We start from the raw sequence: 25,560 nt of genomic DNA, 5'->3' as shown, positions 1-25,560 counted from the left end.
TTATTTTTTTTTTTTCATAGCATTACCTTGAAGTGTGTAGATCTCAGTGCGGAGGCTGGGGACAAGTGGCGCCGTAAGTGGGACCTCAACTTAGATATGATTCACGCTAACCTTAAATAAGCTTAGCACAGGAACATAGCGCCACTCAAGTAGGGCCCAATCAGGCAGAATCGCCCGGAAAGTGAGGCGGTCAAACTTGGTTTCCCTGGAAGCGGGAAGGTAAACAAAGACGGTTGGCCCAGCCTCCCAGATTCCCATACCACGTCTCCATCCCCAGCCTCCAAAGTCACTACTTTTGGCATTCAATCTGATTGAATCATAGCTACGATCTTTCATATTCCCCCTTCCATTCCTTCTGCAAATTCTTCAACTTTGTCAACTCCCTTGTGGTGAACACTGGGTGTAAGAAGCTCTGTTTCTGACCATACTCGAGTCTTCTTTTTCTAGGTGCGATCCGAAATCAACAGACGGTTCCAAAATTTGATTGTTTTGGCACTCCTCGAGCTTGACTTCAAGTCCAATTTTTCCGATCTTTTCCTCGCACCTTGCACATCGGCTTCACATTCTTTCTCCGCATTCCAATCGATCTTGTCATCGATCTACGACTGATACTCGATCCACAAAGCCACTCTACCGTCGCAATAGGGCGGACTAGCAAGTTTTGATCTTGAAGTCGCTTTCAAACACTCCTTCTCGGGGATTCGAGAAGTGAGTTGATTGACGTGAAAAAGGTGCGCCAGTTAGGCCATTAGTTGTCATGGCTATCAACTTTGCCGCAGGATGGGCTCGTAAGTGTCGCGATATTTCCCAATAGCTTTAAACATGACCAGACTAACTTTAACATAGGATTCATTCCCATGATCGGCTACCACCATGTGTTGATGATTATCATTGCCCTTGCTATTATCTTATTATGTTAGTGCCCATTTCTCAACCGGAACCCAATCTCTCATTGGAATGTTTCTAACGATTTTCAGCACTTCTTTTGGCCGGATGTTCATCCTCGTCTCCATCAATTCCTGATATCTTCTTGATCTCATTATACTATGAGAGCTACAAACCTAATTTCGCGCTATCACAAGTTGATCCTGGAGTCACTACGGCGATGGCAAACATTGTGCACAATGCTGAGCTAGAGGTTCGAGTGGGATACTTTGGTATTTGCGTTCAACCCGATCACGGTTCATACATCTGCAACGCCAACGCCACCGCATTGGCGGAGATCGTCAATGTGGACCAGGATCCACTCAACTTGATCTGGGTTGCCTCAACTTTCAAGGACGCGGTAGTGTTCCCATATCTACTGTAGGTGTATCTATTTTCTCCTAACATAACCAACACAAGCTAACTTTCCCTCAGCATCGTCGCTGTTATTCTCGCCTTCTTCTGTTTCATCTTGCTAGCCACATTCCCCGGCTGGCATGAAGAGCGCGATGACTCCGGCTCCGACGTCGAAGTGAAGCCATTCCCATCGCGTCCTGTCTCCCAGGCTGCACTCGCCCTCATATTCGTCTCCTCCGTATTCGTCCTCGTGTCCGTGTTATGGCAGCACACAGCATCAGTCGCAGCAAGTACCATTGCACAAGACATGGGCAACGGCAGCGTCAAGAGTGGTGTCGGGACCTCAGCCATGGTGCTGGGTTGGTTCGGCTTCGTTCTCATGGTTGTCGTCACGATCGGTCTTCTCGTCATGATCCTCAGTATCAGCATGATCCGGAAACTGACCGACGAAGAAGAGTGAACGTGTTGATCATGTGCTTTTTTTTGTCTTGCTTTTTGCTTTTTTGTTTTACGCTACACTTTATTTTGATATCCGACTACACGCTACCTGTTATATCCGACACGACACGCATGGAAAATGATTAATATCTACGAGCACACGGCAATGGCTCACTTATGGAATGGAATACGACCTCACGCAAGGTCATGGGACTTGGGAATTGAGCAATTTGGGACTTGAGAACATATTAGGGGATCGGGATCCTCTCTCCACGTCCTTGGGACTGACTGAACAAACTCGGTCCCCAGGGGTTGAATGGACATGTTATCTATCAGCCGATACATCCTGCATATGATCAATTCACATCTTTGTACGGCGGCATCGGCGTTCTGGTTTCTATGTTTGCCTGTGATTTATTTCCAGGCATTTTTGTATAAAACTTGTTTCTAGAGCATGGATCTTGCACACGCTTGTTTCTCAGCTTTCTTTTCACATTCTTGAAAGCCCAATGCTTGAAATTTAGATAGTTGTACTGAACAATAAACAATCAATACCCTTACCCCTATAGGCCTCGTGCGTATTCCGAAATCAAATTCTGGGAAATTTAGCCGGTCCTTTGCTCATCTCATGGAGTACGTACTCACTGAACCTTTCCTTGATCTGGTCGCTAGTTAAATTAACAAACACGAATACGAATACAGAATTCTTATATGTTCTCAAATATCAAATCCTAATTTCGTCGGATTAAATTCTCGACTTGGTATAGTGAGTTTTGGAGATTCGGCCAATGTTATGCCCACGTGCACCCACTAGTTTAGTTGACGAGATTAGTCACCAGCCCACGTGCGATTGATCCATCCGACGTCGTCTCCAATTGGCTCATGACTATCATGTAACCTTTTTATTTTACATCAATTGCATCAATTTCTATCGATGCGCTCTTGGTTGATTTGACGAGCTTGCAACAGGTATCTAGCATCACACGACATACATTCACTCGGCTTCCTTCGGCTGTTTCGGCATTAAGAGTGGCTTGATTCTGGAAGAAATACCCCACGTTATCATGCTCAGCATCAGCCAATGAGAATTGGCTTCACAGCCATGTGCATGCTCTGAATGCTTAGTTCCAACATTTTTATTCCGGGAAATCCATATCGACTGGCGTACGTTCAACAGGTCGGCTAATTGACTTTCGTATCCGTTTATGCAAGTATGATTAAGGTGAATTGTCGTGTGCCTGGCAGTGTAGATATGGAGGTTTACTATAAAGTCCCACCTTTTCTCCGTAGAACATGGTCTTTTGATCACCATTGCCACTCTTCACAATGCTCAGTCCTTCTTTGTTGACATCCGGGTTGGCCCTGGCCTCTCTGGCCTCCGCTAGCTGGAGCGGGCTTCCCAAATTCGGAGAGAAGCAGTTCGACCAGTCGTTCCTCGATGGATACAATCTGCTGAAGCACATGGGCAGCTTCGCGCCCTACTCTAATCGTGCATCGTACGGCGTGGACAGAAACACTCCCGAGGGCTGTGAAGTCGACCAGATCCATATGCTCATGCGCCATGGTGAGCGCTACCCCGACGCGAGTTTCGGAGTAGAATTTGTCAAAGTTTTGGACAAGATGAACTCTAGCGTTTCTACTTATGCTGGAGATCTTGCTTTCATGAACGATTGGACCTACTACGTCGACGATGCGGGCTTGTACTCTCAGGAATCCACCACTGGACCGTACGCGGGTCTACTTGATGCCTTTTCTCGGGGTAGTGAGTATCGCCAGCGCTATGGTCATCTTTGGAATGGCGAATCTGTTGTCCCTATCTTTAGCTCTGGTTATGAGCGGGTGATTGAGACTGCTCGGTACTTTGGCCAAGGCTTCTTTGGATACAACTACTCCACCAGTGCGGCGATTAACATTATTCCCGAGGCCGCGAGCCAAGGAGCCGATAGTCTGACCCCGTCTTGCACGGCTGGTCTTGAAGATTACTATACTTGCTCTGAGGATCGGTTCTCCGCGACATTGCCCCCATTGGACGCTGCTGCTGCACGTTTTAACTCTCAGAATTCCGGACTCAACCTCACTGGGACTGATGTTCTCATGTTGATGGGTACGAATCCTATTCTTTGTCCTATGTTCATCTGGCTACATTGCTGATCTTTATCACTAGAAATGGCTGCTTTTGAACTCAACGTCCGGGCTGCTACCCCATGGGCGGATGCATTCAAAATGGATGAATGGGTCGCCTATGGCTACATCTGGGATTTGGCCTACTACTATTGCTTCGGGTAGGTTTCCCCCTGACTTTTTCAATAACAATCACTAATCACATATCTACAGAGCCGGTAGCGAATATCAGACTGCCGCAGGCCAAGTCTACGCCAACGCCACTCGTCACCTCATGCAATCCGGTCCTAAAGAAGGCAAGATGTTCTGGAGCTTGTGAGTGAACCCCCTCGTTATACCTCGAAGCCTACTCTAACAGCAACTCAGTACTCACGATGCCGACATTACTCCCGTTATTGCCGCCCTGGGAATCGACGTCCCTGAACACCATCTTCCCAACAACACTATCCCCTTCCCCAGCCCCTACCGTGTGGCCGACATTGTTCCCATGGGTGGTCATCTTACCCTGGAGCGCATGACATGCAAAGCCACTACTATCAGCAAGGCCGGTGTCTACGTCCGCGCAATCCTGAATGAGGCCGTTGTGCCCTACAGTTCGTGCCAAAGCGGACCTGGCTACTCATGCCCACTGGCCAAGTTCTCTGCTATTGTCGACAAAGCTCCCAAGTTCGATAAAACTTGCAAGACCCCGTCGTCCTATCCTCAGTATTTGGACTTTTTCTGGAACTACAACACTACTACCGATTATAACTACCAGAGCGGTCCGATTGGATATGCCGTTACTGATATCGATGTTTGACCCAAATTTTAGTTGGGATCTTATACTGTTTGTGCATCGGTGGTTGTGTCAATAGATAGAGTTGGATGATGAATAATTTATAGGTTAATAGAGCTTCCAAGGCCAGCAATGAAAATTTGGACATAAATAGATCCAGAGATAGTCATAGATTTGCATTTTAGTTCAGCCGTCGACACATTAATATCAATTTCGCACATACATACAGACTTTTAAAAGTATGTGGAATATACAAATCTCCTTCAAGCCTTTCATAAATCGATGCTTCAAATCTCAAAATAATCAGCCTTTTTTGATCACGTGAATTTTAAACTTTTCAATCATTTAGGTTTCTCATATCCGAATCTGAGTTTCGAAAATTGTTAATGTCATGACGTCACATATAACCATTCTCCTGACGGAACTTGAGCTTCATTCCAAGATATTTGAACCTAGGAAGACAGGGGTGATTATCCCACTTAATAAAAACCAACACTTACGGATCTATAACTGGCCGAATCCTGTCCACAACCCAGTTATTGCCACAAAACTGAGGCGGAGTTACGGCTTTACGGATCGACATACGGATATAGAGTCTTATGTCATTCACTATGAGATTCTCGGATCTATAAAGTAAAAGCCATTCCCATGGCAATTCAGAATTTAATCATTAAACCTTGCATCTGTTCCTTTTTCATCGAGCAATAGTCGTGTTGAGCATAACGTCCAAGCTATTGCTCGAGTCCCGCAGCCGCAGGACCTATATCTCATTCCCACCATGGAGACTCTGCGCGACACTGCATTTGGCAAACTGGTTCGATTAGCTACTCGGTACAAATGGATGCAGTATCCAGAAGAAAAGGATCTCTCCGTGTGGACCGAATATCTCAAGACCGAAACAAAAGACGAAGGAGAATCCTATATCTCGACGGTAGAGACTGAAAATGAGAACGCCGAAGATCTGGAGGCTGTCGGTATATATACCGTCATGTCTCAGTGCTCAACCCGGCCAAGAAGGATGTCCTCTGCTGCGACTATTGGGGGTCCGAATCAGTCAATACTCGTTAGTTGGCGAGGACCTGATGACCCAGAAGTAAGGTGGAGATCAATATCGCCCTGAATAAGAAATAGATCGCTGACTAGTTTGCTAGAATCCTCAAAATTGGAGTATCAAAAAGAAGGTCTTCGTCAGTACCTTGATTTGGCTTTTAACATTTTCCATCTACATTGGCTCTGCAATTTATACTCCGGGTATCCCTGGTATCGAAGAGCAATTCGGCGTGAGCAGTGTTGCAGGTCTACTGGGCCTAACACTTTTTGTCATTGGCTATGGAATTGGTTCGTCAAATCCATTCTTGATTCCTTCAATGTCAAGCTAACATCCTGCAGGCCCCATGATCTGGTCTCCATTATCCGAGATCCCCAAAATCGGCCGCAGTCCGACATACGTCCTAACACTATTTGTATTCGTGTTCTTCAATTTTGGCGTCATCTACGCCAAAAACTTCGGTATGCTTCTAGCATTCCGATTTCTCACCGGCTTCATTGGTTCTCCTGCACTAGCGACCGGTGCAGCGTCCATGGGCGATATCTGGAGTCCCAAGATTCGCGACTACATGATTGGGATATGGGGGATGTTTGCAATCTCGGCTCCGGTATTGGGCCCAATGCTCGGTGGCTTTGCCTACTCTGCAAAGGGATGGACGTGGACTATTTGGCAGCTAATGTGGGTATCGGGCTTTGCATTTGTCCTTTTGTTTTTCGGGCTGCCGGAGACATTTGCGCCGAATATTCTTGCTCGGCGTGCTCGGCGCGTGCGTCGGATTACAGGAAATTCGCAATACTTGTCAGAGTCGGAGATCGAGAGTAAAGGGATCAAGCCAGTGGTATGTATAAGGACACCATGATCTCCTATCTGAAAGCTTTGAGAACTAACAATCCGCAGGATCTCCTATTCGAAGCCTTAATTAGGCCATTCCAACTCTGTTTCCTCGAACCCATCGTCCTACTTCTGAATCTCTATATCTCTCTCATCTACGGTATTCTCTACATCTGGTTCGAAGCTTTTCCAATCGTCTTTGAAGAACTCCGCGGCTTTAATCCTGGCGAAGGTGGCCTCGCCTTCATGGGCATTCTAGTGGGAACAATCTGCATCGCTATCCCAGGCTACTTCTACTGGAAATACAAGTACCAGTCAAAGTATTTTGATGCAGATGGCAACATTGCACCGGAATGGCAGATGCCGCCAGCATGCCTTGGGGCGTTCGCGCTTCCGATCTCACTATTCTGGTTCGGCTGGACAGGCAACTTTGCTAGTGTGCATTGGATTGTGCCGATTATCGCCTCGATGTTTTTTGCTCTTGGAGGATGTTTGATCTTTAACTGCATATTCTGTTATCTTGCACATGCTTATCCCCGGTATGCGGCCAGTGTGCTTGCGAGCAATGATTTCTTGCGCTCTTCTTTTGGGGCTGGATTTCCGCTCTTTGCGTCAGCCATGTTTCACAATTTGGGGGTTGGATGGGCCTGTACTTTGTTGGGCTGCTTGACTCTTGTGTTTGTGCCGTTTCCCTTTATTCTGTTTTTCAGGGGGAAGAGAATTCGGATGGCGAGTAAATACGCTCGGCATGATATTTAATGCGGAATGAGATACCCTAGACACGAATACAAAAGCTTTGTCTTATTTGGAAGTCCGGATTATCCTTTGATTGTGCGGCTTTGTCTATCTCGAGAATAATACATGTAGAAGGATAGAAAACATCCGTGGATAGGGACGTAATAATGTAACAAGTAAGACAATAAGACAATAATCATCTCATACCGACGCTTGGATACTCCGATATGCGCCTCCCAGATGCATGGCTAGAAGAAAGATAACACTGGCATACCACGTCATCAATAATTATTCCTCAGTAGTCCATTGGATATCCGTTGCTGTTGTTGCCTCCCGTGTTATCATATGATCCGGTGTAACCATTGCTGTAATCATCCAGTGACTTATAGTATAAGTTTGAGCCGCCCTCGCCACGGCCACGGCCACGACCCCGACCACCGCGCGTAGCATGGCCTCGACCACGTCCGTTACCACGGCCTCGGCCACGGTAAAATCCCCGGCGAGAGGCACTGTCATCGTACTGACTCCGATTATCCCCAGTTGGCCGGTGGTAAGGATGAAAACCTTGTGAGGATGTCTCGTAGTTTCCGTCCGTGCTGGGCTGTTGATCGTCATACTGTTGAAAGCGTCGCTTTAGACTTTTGGGCCCGGTTGGAGCCCCTGATGTCTCTTCATCTTCAATGCGAAGTATGGCTTTTTCTCCCACCACCGTGTCAAATTTCAGCGCTTTGCTTGATGGAACAGGCTGCCAGCTCGTGATTCTCGATGCGTCGATGGGGCGAGCACCTTTACGAACAGCCAGGACAATCAGTGGGACTGGGTTCTCTGAGTGAATCTGTTCATTGGACGGGATTGGTGCGACACGGGCCGCGAAAACCCGATTCTCGAGAACTGCTGTTCCAGTAATTTGCCAGCTTACTTTCTTCCCGAGGCCACCGACTTTCTCCAAAAGGGTGTGTGGGGCATGACGAGGGAAGATTAGGATATTGTTAGCCAGGTACTTAATGTCATTTGACTCAGCAAGCCCGTTAGGAAGAAGCGAGCTCAAAATTTCATCAACCATGCGCTTGGAGTCTTCTTCAGAAATCAGATACCCAGTGTAGATGATTGTGCGTCTAATGTGCATGCAGCGTCGAGACGACTTGTGTCTTCCTAAAGATGGGTTGCGGAGAGCAAGGTTGTGCGAATTGATCATGCGCTGCACTTCGGCAGCTTCGGTTACTGGGTCAAGCAAGGTGGCTACCTCGCATACATGGATGACCTCGGCATTTATGGGCTTTCGTGAACCGAATAGCCCAGCTTGCAACTTCATGTTCAACTCCTCAAAGTGTTCACGGAACCCGGACACACTAGAAAGAAATCAATATAGGCAAGTCCATTCTGATGAAACCAGCCAAGACTTACTGTTTGACGCGGTCCTCGTACACCCGAATATCATCCGCTTGATTGTAGGTGAGAATAAGGTCCTCAAGAAAGGCGTGCTTGAACGCAGCAGTGGACACAAAACGCTTCCCATTGGGGCCAACTTCAGGCTTCAGGCCGATCAAATCAAAGTTCATATCCTGACTTGTCACCATTCGTTTTATGAGTTCTGCAAATCTTGCTTCGCCTCGACCAGTAAGAAGCACGGTCACCGCATCCTTCTGTTGCATGCTCAGTTTCACAAGTTGAAGCTAGGGTGGGTTAGCAAGACGTGTTTATTGTGGGGCGGGTCGGTAGCCTCATTCGGTAGCCTCACGATGCTCTCATTCCACCAACCCTTCCATCCTCGTGGTTCCTCCTCTTCCAGCCCCTTTCCCGTGGCGGAGAGGATGTTTGGATCATGCCACCACCCACCATTGACGAAATGAGTTTCGGATTGTAGATGGCCGATGCTACTCCCGTGCCATAATTGTGGATTTGGCAATGGACTGAGGAACACTAGAGTATCAAGGGTCAGGTCAGGTCGCCTGGAAACGGGGAAAGCCACTCACAAGTGTTATCGAAATCATACACGTGAATTGCTTTAATTTGCGAAACAGCTATGCGGAAAGATGGTTAGCATATTTGTTACATCAGGGAGAGGCATCTCGAACCAGGCAGCTCTGTGTTTGCGACCGACCATCGCTTGAGTGATGTCAAAGTGTGCTGTTGGGATGGCGACCCAGAATTACCATGCGACATGCTGGCGCCCGCTTTGCCGTATCGCGCGAAGTTCTCAGACACAACAGCTTTGGCAGAACGCATTTCAAGCGATTAAAGCAAGGATGAAATATCTGACTCGATTAGTGCATTTAACAGGCCAGCGTGATTCACGCGGCAGGTACGATCGCAATTATCGCGTTTTGTCAATCTTAAAGTGACGTATCTTGAAGGGAAATTGCACTTTGGTTTGTGAGGTTATTTTTCTGCCAGGCGGTATAGCGATAAGCACTTCCCTATCATTTACCACCAAGTCAAGATGTAAACCTTCATGGCAGATGGAGACGTGCAGCAAGAGATCCTCCAGAAGACCCTCCAGGAGGTTGGGAATGAGGAAAATGAGGGTGACCCTTGTGTGATCTGTCTAGAATCCATCACCGAACCCAGCATCGCAAAACCATGCAACCATACCAACTTTGACTTCCTATGCCTGGTCAGCTGGCTGGAGCAACAGCCGAATTGTCCTCTATGTACGCATTCTCGCTGATTGCTACTGATATGTGACTGATCGGGATGCAGGTAAGACTCAACTCACCGAGGTCCAGTATGACCTCAAAGCCCCTCAAGGTCCGAAAACATACAATGTGCCCCACGATCGAATAGCAAAACCAGCCCGAAGCTTTGGCCCAGCTCATGGTGCGCTTCGAAGTGCAAGACCAAGACCACGACATCAAAGAACACACCAGAACCAACAAATATCCTCCCAAGATCCCCTCGCTGTGCGGCGCACCATATATCGCAACCAGCTATACTCCCTCCGCGTTGGATCAAATCGACTATCCCAATATAGCGAGGTGACACCAGAACATTTTAACCGGGACGAGTCGCTAGTATCACGCGCAAGGAAGTGGATCCGCCGAGAGCTACAAGTCTTTACCTTTTTGAACCCGGAGGCGGATGAGAATGAACCTAGCCGAAGTCGAGTACCTCGCCCTGGGACTCAGCGACTAGAAGAGCGAAGGGCCAATAATGCCGAGTTCTTACTTGAGTACGTCATTGCGATTCTGCGCACTGTTGATATCAAGGGTAGCGCAGGTCAGGCGGAGGAGCTGCTGCGAGACTTTATCGGGCGGGATCATGCTCGTTTGTTCCTACATGAGCTGCTAGCGTGGTTGAGAAGTCCTTATGTATCTCTGGAAGACTGGGATCGCCACGTGCAGTATCCGAGTTCGAGACAAAGCTCTAATAACTGTGATGAGCGGGGGCCTCGTCGGGATCGTCCGGCTCGTGACCGAAGCGCGTCCCCGGCTCTGGATACTGATCGGAGTTTGTTTGATCGGATCACCAGACCGACTGAATCGGCTACAACGCCTAGAGGGGAACATCGGTCTCGGCCATACGATCGTCGCTCTAGACCGCGACATCTTGATCGATACATCCCAGATTAAAGCAGCTTACATCTCGACTGAACTATAGAACTAGATCATTGGCGTTAACTTGAATCGCGAAACCTTTTTGAGCTTGGGTTACACTTTTTCAAAAGAAGGAAGCGAAGCGATGCCGGGACTGATTTTTTGAATATATTTATACGCTTTTATACGCTTATAATGATGCAGTCGTAATGTCATTAACAATGGAAGTAGTGGCTCATCGCCTGCGGAACCGTCCACCACCACGGGATCCTCCTCTATTCTTGATCTTCAAAGACCGGTAATTCGCATGTGCTTGTGGGTTAATCTTCCGATCCCGGGGCTTCTTTTCTTTCTCAGGTTCTTGCGGCTTTGGTGGCTTGGCTGGAGGATCCATGGCAGTTGGCTTGGCCATCAAAACCGCTTCCTTGATCCGATCTGAGAAACTCTTCGGCCGTGGCGGAGTTTTAGCCTTCTCGTTATATTCGGGATCCCCATCTGAGTCCACATCGGTGTCTCCCTCGTATTCCGACCCAGGTTCCGAAATGGAATGTAGAGAGGCAACATCATCATGATCATCCGCATTCGCCTCAGCGGGGACTTCCTTGGGAACTTCTGGGATTTGTGTCTCCGGGACCGCAGCCAACTCATCATCACTCTCTGAATACAAATCAGGGTAAAGATCCTCTTGCTTCTTCGGCTTGGAAATGGATGGCCGAATGTTGACTCGTCTCGTAGTCCGCTTCTGTCCCTTCTTCTTGTAAGGTTGCTGCTTTTCCGTTACGGGACCCTTTACTTCAGGGACCTCGAAGTGGAAACCTTCTTGCTCTGCCTCAATCTCGCGGAGCATATCCCACTCATCCTCCATGCGCTCCTCTTCCATCTCCCGAAGTCCTTTCACTAAATGCGAGAGTCCCCGACCAGCGAACTGACGGGGCTTTCGAGATGCAATAGGACTGAGGCCTGGTCCTTCGTTTGTAGTAGGCGCGGGATATCGCCCGGAGTTGGAGCGACGTAGGAAAGAGGGTGTCCCAGAAGGATTCGAATGTTGTGATGCTGCGGGCTCAGTTTCCTGTGTATTCTTTTCTTGGGCGTTGTTATCTTCAGCTTCCACCATTGCTGCATAGCGCATAGTCGTAGGGGTTGCAAAGAGATTGGCAAGGTAGAATTGCTTAGTCGAGGATGCTGGTGTGCGTGAGAGTCGTGATGTTCCCTCCTCTTCTGGTTCTTCTGCAATAGGTTCAAAGAGTTTCGGTTTAGAGGGTGTTCGGAATCCTGCCGCTAACACATCCCTTTGTCTCTTTGCCGACGGGGTGGCCTGGCTGCCGCCAGACTCGGACAGCATGTCGAACAGTCCGAGAGCTTTTCCATCGCGCTGTGGTGTAGGTCCAATGGCAGGTTTTAGAGGCGATGGTGCTGGCATCTGTCCATGGGTGCTCGGACTGAACAATCGACGCATGGCCGACGGGGAGTCGTAGGGATCTAGTTCGGAGGGATGGACCTGCGAATTGCGATTGCGCGACGGGGTCGCAAAGAGGCCCCTACTAGATTTGCGAGGAGTGACATCGATATTTGTATTCGATGGGCCAGTCGGAGAGGTATGTTTTCGCTTTCTGGGCGAGTCGGCTTCTTGTTGGCGGTTTTCGCGTCGGGTAAGTGCAGCCTCAAGATTTTTGAGTCGGCCGTACTCCTTGTACTTTGCAGCTGGAACGACAGGAAGTTAGTTCAATAACCAGCCCCATTTGAATCAATCATTGATATGTTTTGATTCTCAAAGCTGGCCAACTTACCAATATCGGGCCTTTGTTTGATATCCTCCCGACCGGCCTTTTTCCCATCATGTGTTGTTGCAAACTCCTTCTCCCATACTTTCAACTCTGCGCGAACAGCTACAGCCTGTGCTGCAACCTCCGCACGAGATTTGAGGATATGATCAGCCATTGTGAGAATGTGGTGTCAGATATAAGAGGGTTGACGATATGCGGAACGCGTAAATCAATTAACGCGGTGACGTCGCGTGCTCGGCCCACAGTCCAGACTCCACCCCAAGTACAACTTAGTCATACTTCTATCAACCTTTGAATTGTAACCTTTAATTTATAATTTATAATTTATAACTTGACCATTGTCAAATTGGGGTAATCTACTGTCGGAGACGTTATGCAAGTCGGAGGTTGAATTTCCAGGATATTTTGATCAACTTAGCCATGAAGAATAAGAAACTGTTCAAGAGATAATGAGGAGAATGACTGTACACTTAATAATGCTGCGCTGACCATGAGATCCTTACCGCATCATTTTGACGCCATCAGAATGGAAAATTGTATGATTATGAGCTTGAATGTTGCCGGGCTGTCATTCAGAGCATCAAGGGAGGATTTGATGGAAAATTCAAGCACTGAGATGAAGAGAATTGCGATCATTTCTCATTTCCCTTTCGACGACCATGGAGAAAACGCGTGATGTCCTTAAATAGTTCAGGTTTCAGAAGCTAATTCAAGGGCAATCGCCGGTGGGCGGAGATCCGGCATCGCATCGAGTGGGTCGATGCTCTACAGGAATCGGCCATTGTTTACATTTACGCTCATTATAAAATCTCACATGCTCCACTCAAGGTATCCTTCGATGCTGTCTATTTCTGAAATTGGAAGTCTCTATTTCGGCCTTTATTTCCGTCAAATTCTTCTACAGAACATTGGATAATTCAGATAAATGGGGAGAGCTTGATGTAGATAACGTACCAAATAGCCATACAGCCTTGATCAGACAGGCCCCGAAACCTTGTTATAAATCAATATTGACTAACAGGGTTATCAATCTCCAGCATAATTAACGACCTTCTATTGAACGTCTAATGAGCATTAGGCAATCTATGTATTACGGGTAAAGACGCAAGGGACTAGAAGAAAGATCCTGTCATCTGATTCCGATCTACAATCGTCATGTAGCCGGGCGGCTTATCTATATGCATTGAGAATCTTGTGGGTAAAGTATGAAGCCATGGTTAACTTTTACCCTCGCTGAAACGACGACAAATCATGGTAAAAAAGAGAACGACCAAGATCGGCATATCATCACCAGCTCGTCAACCCCCGCGCACGATCAAATCCACCTCGCAGCTGGGACTCAGGGTGAACCACCTTACCCTGAAGTAAGGTGTATTTCACAAGACCCTCACAATGCTCAGGTCGTACCCGCGCCAACCAGATCATTTGCTGATCCTTCTTCCGGTAGACAAGCACATTAGCCGAGAACTTGTGGCCTCCAACATGCGAAACAAAGAAGATCCCTGCACCACCGGGTCGGGAATCGTCAGTATCACGGTCCAAGCCGAGAGGACGGAGGTGGCGCTCCAATTCACGCTTGATCAGCGGTGCCGTGATTCCACAGCGGGCGTCTCGTCGGCGGTGCGAACATAGTAGGATCACGTAGTCTAGTTCACAGGGGCGTGCGGTCATTCCAGATCCTGAAATGGCGCTTGATCCGTTTTTTTCATCGTTAAGATTATCGATGAACCGGTTGACTAGGTCGGGGACGTCTGCTTGGGAAACAGAGTCCACATAGGTAAATGATGGCAGAATGAGTACTGTGGTTGGCTTGGTTGGGTCTTGCTCTCCGGAGTGATCTGGTGTTTGGAGATTGGAGGCTGAGACCATGATGCGCTGGGAAAGGTTAATTTGAGCTCAACTTATCGTTTCAAGGCTACGTACGCCAAGTTTGGACTTTGCAGAGGACTGGTCGAATGCTTCCATTAGGGATCCATGTTCCTGATCGGGTTTTTCTTTCCAGTCAGAGCGACCGGTAGCGACGAGAACATGGGCTTGTATTTCCTTGATCTGGCCGTAAAGAGGTCTCGAGGTTTCAACTTTAACTTTCGAGGGGTACTGGATAGTGCAATCTGCGCAATCTTTGAGGCAGTCGGGGCCATCTTCCGCGGGATCTACTTTGGGAAACAGATATTTTGGTTCGCGACCAAAGGACAGGAGTGATTTCAACATGGGCGGTGGACTGGGTGATAGGTGATAGGTGAGATGAGGTGAGAAGGTGAGATGGGAGTGTGAGAAAATTTGAATTGAAATTTAAATCAAAAGTTGTGGCTGCCTTGGTGTATAGTTATAATTAAGTCCATTTAGTATCTCCGAGCGTGCATCCCGACCCGTTAAACCCGACGCGGCTCCGATCTGATGGAGAAAACGATTGCCCGCGCCAATCATCACGTGGAAAGGATGGTTCATAGTAAAATAAATATTGATTTTTAATGTATTCCATGAGAGCTTCTCGTTTTTCCACATTTTTTCTTTCTGTTGAAGATGAGAAAGCAATGGAAGAGTGAAACACGAGTGGTTATTGTTTTTTTCGGTCACCTGACCATGGAAATCACCTTGGAATGGTCTATTTGTGATTTGATCGAGAAGTTGAAAAGTGTTAATCAATGCATCTCTGAACAAACCACATACTCCATATCTCCACCTGACATGATGTCTCCACAACTTAAGTTGGCCAAGCAATCTCTGTTTGAGTGTTGAGGGGTCGGAGACACTTACCGCATCGGGAAACTACGTGGGCCATACCACGTAAGCCGGAGCAAGTCACTCTTCATGACGAGTTCTCTTCTTATCTGTTCAATGACTATTCAAATATGGAAGAAGTAAATGCCTTTGCACAGGCAGACCGACCGCGTAAAAGGCGCCGTCGCACCATGGCGTGCACCCAGTGTCGTAGTCGCAAATTGCGATGCGACAGGGAGTATCCCACCTGTGGTCGCTGTCTGAAGAGCAAAGTGTCTACTCAGTGCACGTACGAGGATGGATTCTTATGGCAGCAGCCCACAACTGTATCGACAACGGCATTTGCATCGGATAGAGTATCCACTCTAGGAATGCCCCGGACTGATCAGAATCTCCATACACCCCCGGACTCGGGTTTAGGGGCGCCGTCGATTCGGTCGGAAGCACTCGTTTCGACAACCCTGCCCGACACGGCTCCAAATCCACCAGATGGCCCACGCCATCGCAGACATGGCCTTGGGAAAGAGCGCCGTGATTGTTTTTTGGAAACTGTTCTCGGTGCACCCAAGGCTGCCATTAATCAGGAGCCTTATGTTAATGCGGGCCTCTTGCAACGCCCAAAACGTGCGCCTGAATCACAGGGCACCTTCTCGTCGCAGGTCGACGACGTTAACACGGGCACCGATAACCCCCTGGCCCCGTCTGATCGCTTGGATCTTTCCCCGCGGATTATGATGCGAGGGCGTGAGACAAAAACGCGCTTCAGCGGCTCGGGGATCTATGCCAATTTGATGGCACAGGTATGTAATCCGTGTCAATCATTTCACCTTTACTGACAAGGAAAGTTCCCTGACATAAGATCTTTTGCCGAGGAAATTCGGCTGTCAAACCCGATTCTGTCGCGTGTTCGCCCAGATCTGGAGCGAGTCAAACGAGGCTTATGGAAGAGACAACCGCTCAATGAGCCCTTTCCAGATCCTACTGCAGAATCGCTGATTGCCTTACTCCCAACAAGGGCTGTTGCCGACGAACTCATTGGTCTGTATCTGACCTACGTCGAATCCACACAACGGATCGTTCATGTCCCGACATTTCTTCGAGAAGTCGAGGAATTTTGGTCAGGCTACGACAACGCGTCCATCCAATCAGCCGCATTTGTGGCCCAGTTCCTGTTGATTCTTGCATGTGCGTGGAATTTTGCCGACTTGCTCACCCTTCAAGAAAAGTCCTCGAAGCCTCTTCTGTGCTATACTGCTGTGGAGTGGGTCTTGCATGCGGAGAAATGGATCAACAATGCCCGTGTCAAGCGGGCTGAGATCAATACTCTACGTCTGTACATTTTACTTATCACCGCCCAGAACTTTTTTGGTATGAAGCGAAGTCAGGCGTGGCTGGCTACCAGCCAGATGGTCAAGTCGGCCATGATGTCCGGTTACCACCGAGATCCGAGCAACTATGCCCGGATATCCATGTTCAACAAGGAGATGCGCCGGCGTATCTGGATGACGATTGTGGAGCTGGACCTCCAGGTTGCCATTGACCGCGGCATGCCGCCATCTGTCCAGGCTTCCGACTACGACACCCTTCCTCCATTGAACATCAATGACGATGAGATTCATGAAAGCACCACCGAACTGCCAGAGGAACACTCCACGGGTGATGCTACTGATTGTTCCTATCAAACTGCCTTTGGCCAGTCCCTTCCCATTCGCCTGAAAGTGTGCTCACTCATGAATTCTCCGCGACTCAGCTGTCGATACGAAGAAATTCAACGCCTGGATTGGGAGCTGACCCGTTATCTTTCCCATATTCCGACGTGGCATTTGGCCGAAGCCCGCGACGCTCTTGCACAGCAAAAGGTGGCTTTGTGGAAAGCCTCGTTGGAGATCAAATTGGCGCACAGTCTGCTCTCGGTTCACACGCCGTTCGCCATTGAGGCCCGTCACGAGGCACTATTTGCGCCATCTGCGCGGTCGCGCTTGGATGCCGCTGTTATGATCCTTTCCACACAACGTCGACTTCACGAGACGTCGCCCCTGTTGTCACAGTGTGTTCTTGGGGAGTGTACGCTCCAGGCGTTTATCTCCATCTGCCAAGCCTTACACTCAGAGTCTCAAATTGGTAAGGCACCTTTCCCATTATCCACATAAATATGCTGACCTTTCTTAGCTAGTGCCTCCTATCCCTCCGCCACCTTCCAACTCGCCAGCCTACCAGGCTTCTCCGACACTCTGATCTCGCTCGTCGAGTCCGCTCTCATGGCCCTGGAAGTTCGATTCCTGTTGGTCGTCAAGGGAGCCAAGGACTATTTCTTCCTATCAACGATCTGTGCGTTAGTGAAGGCGAAGCTGTGGCCGGCCCAATCGATAATGTACAAACAGCAAGTGGTGGAGCGAGTTCTATCTTTTGCACAGACGCTATTCTTCCGACACGGGACCTGCGAGCACCTTGGTATGTCTGGTATGGGCAGCTTTAAAGAAAACCAGGTAGTCGCCTTCCTTGCAACCCCCAGCATGCCCGTCATGCCCGATTTCCATAGCATCCTCCCACAGTCTAACCTCGGGGTCACGGTAAGTCGATCATCTCCAGATGTGGTTCTCAGTACTAATTCTTTCCACCAGCCGCCTGGGGATTTCGATCCCTTTTTGGATGTGTTCGATTGGGATGATCTGACCGGGATGGGGATTTAGGCTGAGAGGTGCGAGTGGCTTATGTGCTTTATATGATATGACGGATTGATCTGTATTTAAGTATATCCCATTGTTCGTTCTTATACCCGATAATCCAGCACATCATCGTCTGCAAGATCCTCGTCATCACTCGTCATAAGCTGGGAAGCATTCCTGCTACAGAGCTCGGGGCCCGGTTCCACAGTGAGATCATGATCGGAGCGATGATCAGAGCCACCTGCAAGGGCAAGAAGCTTAGAAGAGCAAGAACTCCGTACAATCACCATGGCGATGCGAAAATCATAGACTATGGCCACTAGTTGGGACCTTGGAATATTTGGATTATTTGCGAGCCTTACTGTGAGACAGTTCCGTCTCATCATAGAAATGATTGGGACTTTTGGCCCCACAACCCATGTGGAACCATTTGGCATTTTGTCCAGAAAGCATCCGGCAATTCCATCCAAGCACGCACTCTGGGCTCGGCAAAAAACGCCATCAAAAGCTTCTTCATTAAGCGACCGCGGAAAAAAATACTCCCCTCAATTTCTCCATGTATGATGAAAGGGGATAAGTTGCCGGCTCTGAAACCCAATCACTACAAATCGACCCAATAAAATTCGGCCATTATTCTCCTGCGTGATGCGAATACAACCTGTGACAGGCTGTACACAAGCACCATAGTGGGCACGGGATTGGTGGATGCCATTGGACGGTACCTGAGCAGTACCTATCATAGGCTACTGCTCATGTACCTCATAAGTATTTTGTTACCCCTTAAAATGGCAGCCTAACGGACTAACACACTTGGCTTTGGTTTAGCTTGATCGGCGGACCCTGTTAAAGGCTCTAGACTGGGGTCAGATTGGTTCTTTTTAAATATTTTTTATTTTCTATTTTCCGATTTCCTATCTCTTGGGGTCCTTGCTTTATTTATCTTGCCCTCCCTGACTTGAGGACTTTCTGATTTTGATTCCTTTTTACTATATCTTCAACCTTCAATCCATCTTCCTGAATTGTGAACATTTCTACTCGGTTTCTACTATGATAAACGCGCAGCATGTGCTTTTCGACCCGATAACGCTTGACTATTCTTCTTCACTCCTTTAAGACGCTTGACGCAGTGTAAAATCGCTCTATCACAGTGTTCAGCAAATAGCATTTACCATTTCCACGCAAGCCTTGTACATATTGCGACTCGACAAAAAGCGAAAAGAAATTGAACAAAAGAAGCAGAAAGACTTTCCTTGCGCATAACGAATTGTCGCACGCATAGGCAGCACAATGCATCACAGCTGGCTCATGACAAGCCTATCTCTGCTTATCACCCCACTAGTGGCGGCGACCCCATCTTCGCAACCAGCCCACGCAGCGTCTCAAGTCTACGACACAACAGACACGCTCCCCCTCCCAAATCTCGGCAACATAGTCGCCCATGACCCCAACATCCTCCTCTGGGAAGACTACTACTACCTCTTCAAAGGCGACGTACACATCCCCATTCACCGCGCCCAAAACCTCAGCGGCCCATGGGAATCCGTCGGCACAGTCCTAGAGGGACCCTCAATAATCCACACCCAAAACCGCACTCGTCCCTGGGCGCCCACAACCATCCAAGCAAATGGTACATTCTACTGCTACTACACGCTTAGCGAGCGTGGATCCCGCATCAGCGCCATTGGAGTCGCAACAACATCCTCTCTAGGCCAAAATTCAAATTGGACGGACCACGGCGCGATAATCCATACCGGGAAAGGGAAGGGGTCGGATATCTTTCCGTTCACTGTGACTAATGCCATCGATGCATCCTTCATCACGGATAATGCTACTGGACAGAGTTATTTGAATTACGGCAGTTACTGGGAAGATATCTGGCAGGTTCCTTTATCGGAGGATTTACTTTCGCTTAAGGATCCTGAAAAACCTGATGCGGTGCATTTGACTTATTTACCGGGTTTGAAGTCGAAGCCGGAGGAAGGGTCTTGGATGAGTTTCCATGATGACTACTACTATATGTGGTTTAGTCATGGGAAATGTTGCAAGTTTCATGATGGGTTTCCTGCGGCTGGAAAGGAGTATGAGATTCGGGTTGGGAGGTCGAAGAATGTGAGGGGTCCGTTTGAGGATAAGGAGGGGACGGCTTTGCTTGATGGTGGTGGGACGATTGTTTATGCTTCCAATCATGGGGTTGTCTATGCTCCTGGTGGGCTTGGAGTGTTGGCTGGGAATGATTCCGTCCCGGATGTTCTTTACTACCATTATCTGAACACGAGTATTGGGTTTACTGATGAGGTGAGTGTTGTCACTTGGATTCTTGTTAAGGACTTTGCTGATTATCAACAGGATGCTCATATGGGCTGGAACTATCTGAACTATGAAGATGGATGGCCTGTGGTCGTTGATGGGATTGATATTAATTCATCGAGTGCGGGATCGCTCCTTTCTGTGCCAGGCTGGTTGGCATTGATGATGATGAGTATGTCCTACCTTACGACTTTTAGTGGATCTGGATTTTTGCTAACATAATTAAGGTGTCTGGCTGTGCCTGTGGTCATAATTGATACCCTGTTCTGTTTTTACTAGATGTGTTTTGTTGTTAGCGAATGCACCTGCATATAGAGATGGCGTTTTGTTTGGTCTAGGCCATTGGGGTATCTTGGACAGTGCATTAGAATGCCATGCACATATTTTTTTCTACTATATTTTAACAACTGTAAAAATGGAGGTAGTCCCTTGAATTGATCGTCTTATACCCCTTCATCACTCTCTTTGGTTTAGATAATTAATACAAGCGGAACTGAGCACGGCGTACAAATCAAGCGAAAAGGGGGGAAGGTGGACCTGCTACAGATGCCTCTAGGGCGCGGCTAGACCCGCTCAACCCACTCATCCCTGACACTGTTCTAAAGCCGTCTCAATGTCAATATTCATCTTGATATTCTCTCAATTCGTTCCACCAATTTGCTTACTCAGTGTCTAGAATTGACCAGGGATTTGGTGAGCATGTGACTAACGAAAACCTTTGGCTCTAATGTCACCATGGTTCCCTTACTAATCCCCTTGATTCTACTGAATATTCACATCTCAAAAATATCCTTTTCTAGCAGAAGAGAATTGGAATGGGGAAAACAACAGATCATATGCTGACTGCATTCTTTAGCGCCATGAAGTCACCTGATAATGGGGCCAGAGGATCTGCCCCTCATTCAGCCTCAAGTCTTGAATATTCCTTCACTACAATATATTGACCGCGTTATTTATTTTGATTATGACATCGAAGTCTTGCCATGCCACCGATGAGCTCCGATTAGGGAGTATCGACAACACAATCACCACAGGCTTGCACTTGCCGAAGCGACGAAAGATATCCTACGAAGATGATCTACCTGCACGAAACAATCATTACACCATCGCCTGGATCTGCGCGCTGCATATCGAGTGGGCAGCAGCTCAAGCCATGCTGGACGAACTTCACGAAGCCCCGCCCACTCAAATGATGATAGAAATATCTACGTCCTAGGAAGCATCCAGCGACACAATGTCGTTATTGCATGTTTACCAGACGGGCGGTATGGAAACAACAATGCAGCCATAGTTGTCACGAACATGAAGCGCACCTTCCCTGCAATTCGTGCATGCTTTATGGTCGGGATTGGTGGCGGCGTCCCAGGCAAGGTTGATATACGTTTGGGTGATATTGTGGTCGGAACGAGGGTGATGCAGTTTGATTTCGGAAAGGCCCGTCAAGATGGAGAGCTCCAGCGAACGGCGATCCCTAGTCGCCCCGATCAGTGGCTTATGACGGCTGTATCTAGCATCCGCTCGAAGCATGAATTCAACCCAAGTCGAGTGCCATCCATCCTACAGCAAAAGTTAGAGGGACGAGCCGGTTACGGTCGCCCAAGCACACCAGATCGCCTATTTGTTGCGACTTACAATCATTCATCTCTTGGTAGCTGTGATGAGTGCGATCAGTCAAAGCTCATTCCCCGAAGTAGACGGACTTCGGACCCAGTACGGATTCATTATGGCGCGATTGCCTCGGGAAATCTGGTCATGAAGGACAGCATGGCCCGGGATACCATTGCTCGGCAGCTAGACGTCATCTGCTTTGAGATGGAAACTGCTGGTTTAATGGATACCTTCCCATGCCTTCCGATTCGAGGAATATGCGACTACTCGGATTCGCACAAGAGCAAGGAATGGCAGAGATATGCAGCAGCGACCGCAGCCGCATACGCAAGGGAATTGCTCGAGGAGTTACCTGTGACTGAATCGCATACGAAAATTGTTTCCCAAGTTGAAACTCGTAAGAACGCATACCATACCGAGGAAAACTTTCTGTTGACTGCTGCTTACATCCGACTCATAGATCATTTTCCATCTGACGACCGCCGGCAGCGCATATTAAAATCACTCAAGTTCGAGCAAATGGATTCCCGGAAAACGAACATCAAACCGGAACAAAAGAAAACGTGTCGCTGGCTTCTCCACCATCCTTCCTACGGAGCATGGCTAGATCCCGCAAAGCTGACGCAACATCATGGCTTTTTGTGGATCAGTGGTAAGCCCGGTGCTGGTAAGTCGACTATCATGAAGTTTGCCTACTTGAACATGAAGAGCAAGGCCCGTCAGAAGCATGCTATCACTATCTCGTTTTCTTCAACGCCCGAGGTGATCCTTTGGAAAAGTCGATATTAGGAATGTATCGATCATTATTACGTCAGCTGCTTATTGGATACCCCGATCTTCAAGTTGTTCTAGATGACACCGACCTAGTTCCAGAAGATCAAGATGTTTGCCCTTCATTGAATGTTCTCAAGGAGCTATTTGCCAGTGCAGTCTGCGCCCTTGGTCAGCGCCCCCTTACCTGTTTCGTCGATGCTCTTGACGAGTGTGACGAACAACAAGTTGTTGACTTGATTCAATACTTTGAAGACCTGGCAGAGCAATCTACGGCTAAAGGTGTCACATTCAGAGTCTGCTTTTCAAGTCGGCATTATCCCTATATCGTCATCAAACATGGTATTCGACTTACACTTGAGGATCAATCAGGCCATGAGGAAGACCTAGCAACTTATGTCGCAAGTCGCCTCCGAGTGCAAAGCTCTGCCCTTGCCGAAAGGCTAAAGTCTGAGCTCCTGGGCAAAGCCGCTGGGGTATTTATGTGGGTTGTTCTGGTTGTTGACATCCTTAACAAGGAGTATCGAAAGGGCGGAATGGCCATGAGAACCAGACTTGCAGAAATACCCAGTGATCTGAGTGAATTGTTTAAAGATATATTGCGACGTGACAGCGACAATATGGAGGGTCTCTTGCTTTGTATCCTCTGGATATTGTACGCAAAGAACCCCTTGAAACCGCAAGAGTTCCATCATGCTCTTTGGTCCGGTTTGTCATTGACGGGTTTGGCTGACAGCCAAATTCCTGATCCAACTGTGCTAGGCACTGATGCTGCCTTTGAGGAATTCAACATTTACGTTATCGGCTCCTCAAAGGGACTTGCTGAGATCACGAAATCCAGCCAGCCCGCAGTTCAATTCATCCATGAATCTGTTCGAGACTTCCTTATCAAAGACAAGGGTCTATTTGAACTATGGCCTGAGCTTGGATTTGATCCCGAGGGCATAGGCCATGACAAACTCAGGCAATGCTGTGAGCTCTACACGAATCACCCCGTGATCTGCACATTTGTTAGCAGCCTCCTGTCTCAGTCCAGCCCCAACGAAATGTCAGAAATCTCAAAGAACTACCCGTTCTTAGAATACGCCAGTCAAGATGTCCTCCACCATGCGAACGCTGCGGCGAAAGTGGTTCCTCAAGACGAATTCTTGTCCTCTTTTCCCGTTTACAGATGGATCGAAATCAACAATCTCTTCGAGAAATTTAACAACCGGAAATTTACACCCAGCGCGAGTCTATTTTACATTCTCGCTGACAAAGGTTTCTCTGAGCTCATACGGACGAGACTCAAAAGGGATCTTCTAATTCATGTCTATGGGGAGAGATACAAGTATCCGCTGTTTGCAGCTTTGGCCAATGGCAACAAAGACGCGGTTGCTGCTCTGTTGAATTTATCTTCAACCATCTGTGATGGAGTAGACATCACTGACGGTCTTAACCACAGAAAGGATCTGACAGAATGGCAAACTCGAACCCCGCTATCTTGGGCCGCCCAAAGCAGCCGGACTGCCATTTTGAAACTACTCCTGCCGACAACGGACGTTAATATTATGGATGGAGGGGGGCGAACAGCACTTTCAAGGGCCTCAGAGAATGGACTTGAATTTGCGGCAAGGTTGCTTATCGAGAAAGGAGCCGACATCAACGCTGCCGATAGTTCTGGAAATACACCGCTTGACCTAGCATCAGCAAATGGCCATGAGCTCGTGGCAAGGCTTCTTATCGAGAAAGGAGCCGACATCAACGCTTCCGATAGTTCTGGAAATACACCGCTTCACCTAGCATCGGCAAGTGGCCATGAGTTAGTGGCAAGGCTTCTTATCGAGAAAGGAGCCAATGTCAACGCTAGCGACAGTTTGATACAGACACCACTTCACCTAGCATCATTGAATGGCCATGAGTTAGTGGCAAGGCTACTTATCGATGAAGGAGCCTATATTCACGCTCGCAATTATTTTGAACGAACGCCGCTTGACGAAGCATCATCGAATGGCCACAGCGCAGTAGCAAGGCTACTCATCGACAATGGAGCTCAACCGAAGCAGGTGAACTAAGCAGACTCCTGTCCTTTAGTCTTCGGATTCTTCTCCATACTAGTCCCCCAGTCTCCTGTCCACTACTTTTACTCTCTATGTAAATATTCATGAAAATGTAGAATTGTGTGGTTATGAAAATCTTTCACATGATATACAGTACGTTGTCTAGCTCTTCTTCAAGACAGAAATACCATCTCATACTATTGTGATACAGTCAATGGTACCTTCATGCTATTACCTTATTGGGTGATGTTCATTGTTATTTCAAATGTTTGTGTTTGTCTTAACGGCCGAGCCAACTTGGTGAATTGAGAAGCGCAAAAAGATATATCGTCCTTCTATAAAGCTCGCACTCCTGCCGCCAAATATAAATTCGTATTTTTCCCATTCGATCACACATTCATTACAAGCCCGACTCATAGAAGCCATTGTGCCAGTTTGGCTTTGAGTCATCATCATTGTACGATGGTCTTTCAAAAACTTCCCTTCGGTTGCTGCCCACCGAACATGAAAATCAATGGTACCAACAAGCCTGAAGAACCTACTAGGGTCTTGGGTGATAATGGGGATGCCTCAGCGGCTGCGTGACAGTGGCATCTTGACTATCTGGAATCAAAAAAATCTAAACCCCTCGCTTCGCGTTGCCTATGCGCCTGGCCATGCTCCGACAGACCTGCCACTGAGCGGAGTCATCGGAGATTCTCTAACCGCTCTACGACAACAGACGATGTTTTCGACCCGGGATCAAATCGCCCGGAATAGCCCGCTTGACATCGCAAATAAACCTCTCACATCGTGACCCTCCCGAGATGCATATGCAAATTCACAGTATGCCGGCAATCCATTCAGCACAATGCCTTGGAAATCCCTTCTCCCATGGCAGATAGCTTATCATGGAGAGAGCC

General features: G+C 48.0%; 11 protein-coding genes across 11 annotated transcripts; 7 read left to right on the top strand and 4 right to left on the bottom strand.

The window, feature by feature from the left end:
- Positions 1-757: 757 nt before the first annotated feature.
- Positions 758-1,741, top strand: N7520_003806 (Fig1 domain-containing protein; the record flags this gene model as incomplete). The annotated part of the gene is made up of 4 exons (XM_057137741.1): positions 758-788; positions 847-915; positions 978-1,305; positions 1,360-1,741. 4 exons carry the CDS (start codon positions 758-760, stop codon positions 1,739-1,741), a joined length of 810 nt encoding a protein of 269 aa, XP_056998206.1.
- A 1,304-nt stretch (positions 1,742-3,045) lies between these two features.
- On the top strand, positions 3,046-4,639 carry N7520_003805 (histidine phosphatase family protein; the record flags this gene model as incomplete). The annotated part of the gene is made up of 4 exons (XM_057137740.1): positions 3,046-3,823; positions 3,884-4,001; positions 4,054-4,155; positions 4,207-4,639. The coding sequence occupies 4 exons, from the start codon at positions 3,046-3,048 to the stop codon at positions 4,637-4,639; spliced, it is 1,431 nt and encodes a 476-aa protein (XP_056998205.1).
- A 754-nt stretch (positions 4,640-5,393) lies between these two features.
- N7520_003804 (MFS transporter) lies at positions 5,394-7,253 on the top strand (the record flags this gene model as incomplete). Its single annotated transcript, XM_057137739.1, has 4 exons — positions 5,394-5,708; positions 5,767-5,953; positions 6,005-6,501; positions 6,561-7,253. The coding sequence occupies 4 exons, from the start codon at positions 5,394-5,396 to the stop codon at positions 7,251-7,253; spliced, it is 1,692 nt and encodes a 563-aa protein (XP_056998204.1).
- Positions 7,254-7,524: 271 nt separating this feature from the next.
- N7520_003803 (rRNA 2'-O-methyltransferase fibrillarin-like protein) lies at positions 7,525-9,455 on the bottom strand (the record flags this gene model as incomplete). The annotated part of the gene is made up of 5 exons (XM_057137738.1): positions 7,525-8,578; positions 8,634-8,902; positions 8,968-9,149; positions 9,203-9,250; positions 9,305-9,455. 5 exons carry the CDS (start codon positions 9,453-9,455, stop codon positions 7,525-7,527), a joined length of 1,704 nt encoding a protein of 567 aa, XP_056998203.1.
- Positions 9,456-9,681: 226 nt separating this feature from the next.
- N7520_003802 (RING finger domain protein) lies at positions 9,682-10,798 on the top strand (the record flags this gene model as incomplete). Its single annotated transcript, XM_057137737.1, has 2 exons — positions 9,682-9,880; positions 9,930-10,798. 2 exons carry the CDS (start codon positions 9,682-9,684, stop codon positions 10,796-10,798), a joined length of 1,068 nt encoding a protein of 355 aa, XP_056998202.1.
- Positions 10,799-10,997: 199 nt separating this feature from the next.
- Positions 10,998-12,700, bottom strand: sld2 (the record flags this gene model as incomplete). The annotated part of the gene is made up of 2 exons (XM_057137736.1): positions 10,998-12,463; positions 12,550-12,700. 2 exons carry the CDS (start codon positions 12,698-12,700, stop codon positions 10,998-11,000), a joined length of 1,617 nt encoding a protein of 538 aa, XP_056998201.1.
- Positions 12,701-13,833: 1,133 nt separating this feature from the next.
- Positions 13,834-14,757, bottom strand: N7520_003800 (sucrase/ferredoxin-like domain-containing protein; the record flags this gene model as incomplete). Its single annotated transcript, XM_057137735.1, has 2 exons — positions 13,834-14,421; positions 14,470-14,757. 2 exons carry the CDS (start codon positions 14,755-14,757, stop codon positions 13,834-13,836), a joined length of 876 nt encoding a protein of 291 aa, XP_056998200.1.
- A 641-nt stretch (positions 14,758-15,398) lies between these two features.
- Positions 15,399-17,957, top strand: N7520_003799 (putative C6 transcription factor; the record flags this gene model as incomplete). The annotated part of the gene is made up of 4 exons (XM_057137734.1): positions 15,399-16,067; positions 16,113-17,388; positions 17,437-17,837; positions 17,889-17,957. The coding sequence occupies 4 exons, from the start codon at positions 15,399-15,401 to the stop codon at positions 17,955-17,957; spliced, it is 2,415 nt and encodes an 804-aa protein (XP_056998199.1).
- Positions 17,958-18,037: 80 nt separating this feature from the next.
- Positions 18,038-18,223, bottom strand: N7520_003798 (uncharacterized protein; the record flags this gene model as incomplete). The annotated part of the gene is made up of 1 exon (XM_057137733.1): positions 18,038-18,223. One exon carries the CDS (start codon positions 18,221-18,223, stop codon positions 18,038-18,040), a length of 186 nt encoding a protein of 61 aa, XP_056998198.1.
- Positions 18,224-19,220: 997 nt separating this feature from the next.
- N7520_003797 (uncharacterized protein) lies at positions 19,221-20,462 on the top strand (the record flags this gene model as incomplete). The annotated part of the gene is made up of 1 exon (XM_057137732.1): positions 19,221-20,462. One exon carries the CDS (start codon positions 19,221-19,223, stop codon positions 20,460-20,462), a length of 1,242 nt encoding a protein of 413 aa, XP_056998197.1.
- A 1,080-nt stretch (positions 20,463-21,542) lies between these two features.
- On the top strand, positions 21,543-24,673 carry N7520_003796 (Pfs, NACHT and Ankyrin domain protein; the record flags this gene model as incomplete). The annotated part of the gene is made up of 2 exons (XM_057137731.1): positions 21,543-22,610; positions 22,664-24,673. 2 exons carry the CDS (start codon positions 21,543-21,545, stop codon positions 24,671-24,673), a joined length of 3,078 nt encoding a protein of 1,025 aa, XP_056998196.1.
- Between the last annotated feature and the right edge of the window lie 887 nt (positions 24,674-25,560).

This window comes from Penicillium odoratum, assembly GCF_028828045.1.
Source record: "Penicillium odoratum strain IBT 22623 chromosome Unknown utg000003l_segment0_segment0, whole genome shotgun sequence".
Taxonomy (NCBI): domain Eukaryota; kingdom Fungi; phylum Ascomycota; class Eurotiomycetes; order Eurotiales; family Aspergillaceae; genus Penicillium; species Penicillium odoratum.
The sequence above is the reverse complement of the archived record's forward strand: the minus strand, read 5'-3'. Positions and strand labels throughout refer to the sequence as shown.